The 6,349-nt window shown below is 42.1% G+C and overlaps 1 protein-coding gene across 1 annotated transcript; it reads left to right on the forward strand.

Annotated features, from left to right (window-relative positions):
* Positions 1 to 1,695: 1,695 nt before the first annotated feature.
* MELLADRAFT_110386 (uncharacterized protein) lies at positions 1,696 to 3,224 on the forward strand (the record flags this gene model as incomplete). The annotated part of the gene is made up of 4 exons (XM_007414506.1): positions 1,696 to 1,711; positions 1,793 to 2,240; positions 2,559 to 2,679; positions 2,748 to 3,224. 4 exons carry the CDS (start codon positions 1,696 to 1,698, stop codon positions 3,222 to 3,224), a joined length of 1,062 nt encoding a protein of 353 aa, XP_007414568.1.
* Positions 3,225 to 6,349: the final 3,125 nt, after the last annotated feature.

Genomic DNA, 6,349 nt, shown 5'->3' on the forward strand with positions numbered 1-6,349 from the left:
ATCACAGTTAACAATCCTGAAGCATCATTAGGCCTCATATTCTTCCCGGGCTCTGCTTTTTCTTAGCTTGGTGTTCTTTTTCTTTTCTTTCATAAGAAAATGACTTTTCAATTTCCCACCAAGCAAAATTCTCCAAATCACCAGGAATTACTTGACTCATGATACCACCATGACTTGACATCAGAAGATGTGCCATCATGACTTGCCCAATCAGATCACCATTGGGCAAGTCATTCTGTTGGGCTTATATACATGTTCTGTTCACTTTGAATCTTGCTCCAATCTCTCCCTATCCAATCTCCTTAAATCACCTCTGGGGTTATATCAAATCATCTTGAACTCAAATTTACCCATTCACCAAATCTTCATCATTCAAATATCTCCAGCACATCACAATTTATCTAGCTCCTTTTCACTTCATCTAGTTGCAATGAACAAGAGTCAAGCGGAACTACTTCAAAGACATATTGAAAGGAACTCTATTCTTTACGCATATGCACAAAAAATTCGATTAGCCCAAGATCTGTGGGAGCGCAGAATTCAGCTCATCCAGCTTGTGGACGAGGTTGAAGGCCAAGTTGAACCCACCAGCATTCTTATGTTGATTGAAATGACCCAACATTTTAAGGAAGTGGTAAAGGAAGCTAGAGAATTCCTTTTTACCTATTGATGCTCCTTTGGTGCATCAGTCAAATCATCCAATGGATTTGAATGTAAGTCTTTATTTGTCTGGTAATATTATGGGTGAATTTTTACTAAATGTCTTCAATTTTGTATGCCCCCTGTGCGTTGAAAGCAATTCCAATTGCAACATGGAACTTGGTACAGAGGCCAATTGAGCGGACTTCATTTCTTTATAACATGGTCAGGGCTAGGGAAAAATTAGGTCTATATACATTATATGCAAATTTGCAGTGTTTTTTGGCAACATCAATCTTTCTGAACCGTTAAATTAGCAAAGATGAATGAAATTAGGAGCAACACGGATAGCATTGGCCAGGTGATCACCCACCAAAGATTAGATTTGTTTCCCAATTTCATTCAGCAGCTTCAATTTTGTTTGCTTGATCAGAATGTAGCAATTGTTTTGTTGTCCTGGAACCAATTTTGCTTTCTTCATACTCAAGTGTTGAGAGGAATCTATTGAATTACTCAAAGAATAGCAGCCTTTGAAATTGTTTCCTACTAGGCCTACATGCAGCCAGTGCTACCATGAGCAACACACTGGCCTCCTTCAGGTTTTTGCCACTCTATGCTATTTGGGCAAATCCAAATGAGACCCACTTGGATTTTCCCAAACAATTTTCAAGACAAAGGGAACAATTTCAATCCTCAACAAAACCAGTTGATGGTTGCTGCAACTCAATCCTGCTCCCAACCATCAACATTCAACTTCTCCATCTGAATTTTATTCTCTGCTATTCACTTTCTCAACTCAAATTGGATCAATAACTCCTCATCTTCACAATTTCAACTTCTGAGTCTGATTATCCAACTTGAATACATTTTTTCACGAAACCTTGCCAAAATTCCCAAACGCAAAGCAATGGAAGGAACCTCAGGTATCTTCATGCATCATAACCTTGCATATTAACCTTGTACATCAACTAATTCCATCCATACCATCCGGCTGATCCAGGTACCAACAGTGGGGGGACCAACAGTGGGCCTGCAGTGCCTGAAAGGGATCCCATCATGGATCAGCTTGATAGTCAGTACAGACATGTCTCCATTTCATGTAAGGCTGAGGATCAAACTGACATATCTCTTACAATCACATCCACCCTCATAGATCATCCAGAGGAAGAGCCTGGACTTAATTTTGAGCAAGCTGTTGCTGTTCAGATTGCCAAGGAGAGGGAAGCAAAGCGTAGACAACAACAGCGCAAAACTGATGCTGAGGAAATGCGTGCCCGGAAAGAGCCCACAGATAGTCTCAAGCTTGTAGGCCTGACCTCTGCTGTTCAAGAGTGGGCTAGGGCTTTACTTGGTCTTCCTCGTCAATCCAGCACCCGGTCATCTCCTAACATCTCTGCTGCTGTCCTCCTGGCACGCCACCTTCCTGACGAACCAACTCCTGAAGAGGTTGAACAGTGGGCCAACTATTCTGACACAAGGACAAAATATCTGGATTTCAACATTCAACAAAAGATGGACGAGCACTTCAAAAATAACCCCTCAGCAAATGAATCTGTCAAGCATCAAATGAGGATTATGGTGTCAAAAGAAGCTGTTCTCATGTTTAACCAGGCTTTTCCCCCTCCTAAATTTATCTCCCGAGTGGCCCATGCTACTGCCTCGATTACCACCTACGATGCCACTCGCTTAGGATGTGCTGAAGCTAAATTTGCTGGCTGTGGCTTCTCTCACATCACTTTCCAATGGACGAGTCCTCCTAAAACTCCTTGGAACATGGCTATGTTATACAACTTAATTACTAGCTGGTTAGATTGTTACAATGCTCGAGGTGTACCTTCCGGATTCCCAATCGACAGCAGCCTCAATATTCCCCTTGAAACTAGAGAAATACTTTCACGCTGGGTCTCGAATAAGCGCAGAGTCTTCCGAGATGAGGCAAAGGAAAAGAAGTTGGTGTCTACAGAAGGAGGAAGTGACAAGCTTGTCCGCCAAAAACTTACGGAGAGGGAGAAAACTGCTTTGAAAGCCATTAGGAAGAAGGTAACTATTATATCCCCTTTCACTGTTGCCACTCTCTAAAGCACCCATACTGACATGTGCATGTGCAGCTCTGTGAAAAACGGGCTGCAGCAGTAGAGCCCTACTTTTGTCACTTCACCGGTCCACTCAAAGTCCTGCTAAACTCTCAAGAGGTTCATTCTGAGACTGAAATGGACCCAGACAAGCCTGGGAAGTTTAGGAAGGTCAAGCTCAACTGGCGGACCCCCCAGCTTGATGAATTGATCAAACTGGCTGATGATGCAGCTCCCAAAAGGGAGAGCACCAAAAAACAAAAGGATAGACTGAAAGAATTTTTCCAGTCCAGAGGAGGATATTCGCCAAATGTTCCTGATCCGGAAGATCAACTTCCTCCCAAGACTCTTCCCAGATGCCTCATCAAGCCAGAAATACTCACCGAAGGGATAGATGAGATCACAATTGACAGTTTGGAGTTGTCAGACACCACAGTTGACCTTAAGTCGGCCATTGATATTTTGAAGACAAAGCTTGGGAAAAGCAACTCCATGGCGTTTTCTTCCTCCTGAACAGCTGCTCTTATCTTATATAATTTGTTGTTTTTGTTACCATTGAAATTTGGATAGTTTTCCCAACATTTTTTTTGAGTATGAGTTCCTTGTGTCACCTGTGTTGTGAAAATCAGATTTCACAATCTGTGACAGCCATAGATGGAAGTTTCCCTTTTAAGGAGTTACTTTGCGGAGAATCCAGTCTGCCACAGTTCACGTAACTCAACCTCAACCTTGACCACATTTCACTCAACTAACTCTCAACATACTTTTGGATTTTCAAGGTTGCCACTCTCAATCATTCAATTATAGTTTTGACAGAAATAAGTTCACAACTGTGATTATCAATTTAGAACCATGGGTATAAATTTCCCCATTCCTCATCTCCTCAACCCCTTAAATTGACATGGTTCCATTCTACTCAGCGTCCACATCACAAAACTCTGCCCCAGCTTGGCCCAATGGTGCCGCACCAAAAGGTCGAAAGGCCAAAAACCGCTCATTTGCCAAGATACTTCCAACATCAAACTCCCCCACCTGTAAATCTTTTGCCGAGTTCACACGTTACCTGCTTGGCCACACGAGGAATCACCCACATTTCCCCAACCCGCCAAATGATGATCAGCTGATGTCACTCACACCTCTAACACAGGAAGACATCCTGACCAACACCTCAGTCTTTGTCAACTACAGCTCCAACAATCACCCAAATCCATTGGACTGGAGTGTTTTCAAGGCTCTTCTGCACACTGATATGGCCAACCACCAAATTGTAGGACCTTTTACTTTTGATTGGGAAGCTCAGGGAGGTGAAGACGCTGCATGGAATCAAGTGATGATTTTTTTCACCGTGAAGCATTGGATGTTTGCCAGGAGGGCATCTGCTTTTCAAAAGTTTGGACTGGATGTCGAATGGGAGAAGGAAGTTATCTATATTGGTATTGTTACTCGATGGGTCATTGGGCGAATTGAAGACTGGAAGAATGAGTTTGCCTCTCCGGAAAAGATTGCACAGCGGGAGCGCAGTAGGAAGCGACGAGATGTAAGTATCCTAGTCCTTTTGGCAACCTATCAAGTTGTGATGGCCATACTGAAACAGTCTACAGCTCTTTATATACCGTAAATCCACTGTCAAACAATTCCTCCAAGACTTTATAGATCTCTTGCCAGAAGCAGCATGTTGCTCTGATACTGAGGATGATTCTCTTGGTCAACAGCGCTCAATTCAGCCTGAATGGCGCAGTGCCAAGTATGGAGAGTGGCTTCATAAGATAGATGTACTTTCATTCAATCATCAAGCCACCGTGAAGTTGAGGACTGAAGCAGCTAGGAGATTTGATACTCGACGTGAAGCGGGCGACAAGATCAATCCTTTGGCCAAAGTATGTGGTAATCTTCCAGCAAACTGCTATGATAGTGGGTTTTTGAGGGAATGTGGTGACCTGGAAAAATTGAGACTGGGGGTTACAAACAACCATACACGCCTTGATGATGCACTGCAGGCTATTGCTAGATTGTTGTGAATTGATTCTTCCCACTTAGAAATATAAGTTACGTGTAGTTGCCTGAAGTGACCATGATGTACCTAGTATCAAGGATGGAATATGATTATGCGGAACTGCATCTTCAACACCCCACCAATGGGTATAGTACAAAAAGCAGCAGAAAATGATTTTCTCTGGAAATATCTATTTTAGACTTTTGCAAAAGAACTCATGTATTTTTGCTTCTGCTCTATTGGGCCCCTCTTTTCAAAAGCCAATATTTTACAATGCAGACTCACGATGGATTATGAACATTTTGGAAGCTGCTCCAGACCAGCTTTCAAGGGTTCATATTCCATTGAAAACACAGAGGAAGCCTCACCACTGAGAGCTCTGTGCCATGAAGACCAATATTAATCAATTTGACATTTGTATTTTGTTTAATTACTTGGGATAAATAGAAACAGCACCACTTGTTTCTTGGTGAATATGAGGACTGAGCGGTTTGGATAACCCTAACCCTCAGTAGTGACATGTAACAGCCTTGAGTTGCTCCTTACAGTTCCATGTTACATCATGTGTATGCTACATGTTACATGTTGGAAGAGCAGCTCAGTATGAAACGTCAAGAAGCTGAGGATTCTGAGATTGCACTGTGTGTTCAGTCTCTCATCACTGTTCTCCTTCAGTCTCTCATCACTGTTCTCCTTCAGTCTCTCATCACTGTTGCCATCTGTGCACTCAAACATCACCTCCTTTTGTACCATCACACTGGATTTGATCTCTACACTGACCAAATTCATGATTATTAGTCAACCATCCAGTCAAGTCTCTCCCTCTAGAACATGCGGAAGTCTAGACATTGTGGTAGTTTAGTTGTAGGGTGATTTTGCTTGCTAGAATATTTCAACATTATGTTCACCAGATGGGTGTATGTGTATATAGTCAATCCAATCTTTCTCTTTGAACCCAGTTGAACTAACGTGCGATCAGAGTTATTGACCCTTGTTGACTTAGGTGATTCAGTTGGGTTACCAAATCTGACTGAATGTCAGATTTTGTAACCCAACTCAATCACCTCAGTCAACAAGGCGATAACTTTGATCGCACGTTAGTTCAACTTAGTTAAAAGAGAGAGATTGTATTTATTAACTCATGGTTCTTTGTAATCCAATTAGTTGAACCAACGTGCTATCAAATTTATTGACCCTTGTTGACTTGGGTGGTTGAGTTGAGTGATGAAATCTGACTGAACGTCAGATTTTGTGACTCAACTGAATCACCTCAGTCAACAAGGCAATAACTTTGATAGCACATTAGTCAAACTGAGAGATTGAATTTATTAACTCATGCTTCTTTGTAATTCAATCAACAGACAGCTTTGGTGTAGCAATCCTCAGGTCGAAAACCTGCTTCAAACTGTCCCAGATTCATCATGTTGCTTGTCCTTGGTAGTTGAAAGAGTTGGGGACTGATAACCCTAAACATATTGATTCATGTGATCTTTGGTGAGGTGTTGCTCAAGGAGCTCTTGATTTGGTCAATGAGTAATATTCTCAATATCTGTCAACTTATGTTTTGCTGTAGAAGCTTTGGAAGGGGCTCAGAAGGATATTTGGTTGTGGCTTACCTGAAGATCACTCATACCTTCCAAACATT

Source organism: Melampsora larici-populina (genome assembly GCF_000204055.1).
Source record: "Melampsora larici-populina 98AG31 unplaced genomic scaffold MELLAscaffold_44, whole genome shotgun sequence".
NCBI classification, from domain to species: domain Eukaryota; kingdom Fungi; phylum Basidiomycota; class Pucciniomycetes; order Pucciniales; family Melampsoraceae; genus Melampsora; species Melampsora laricis-populina.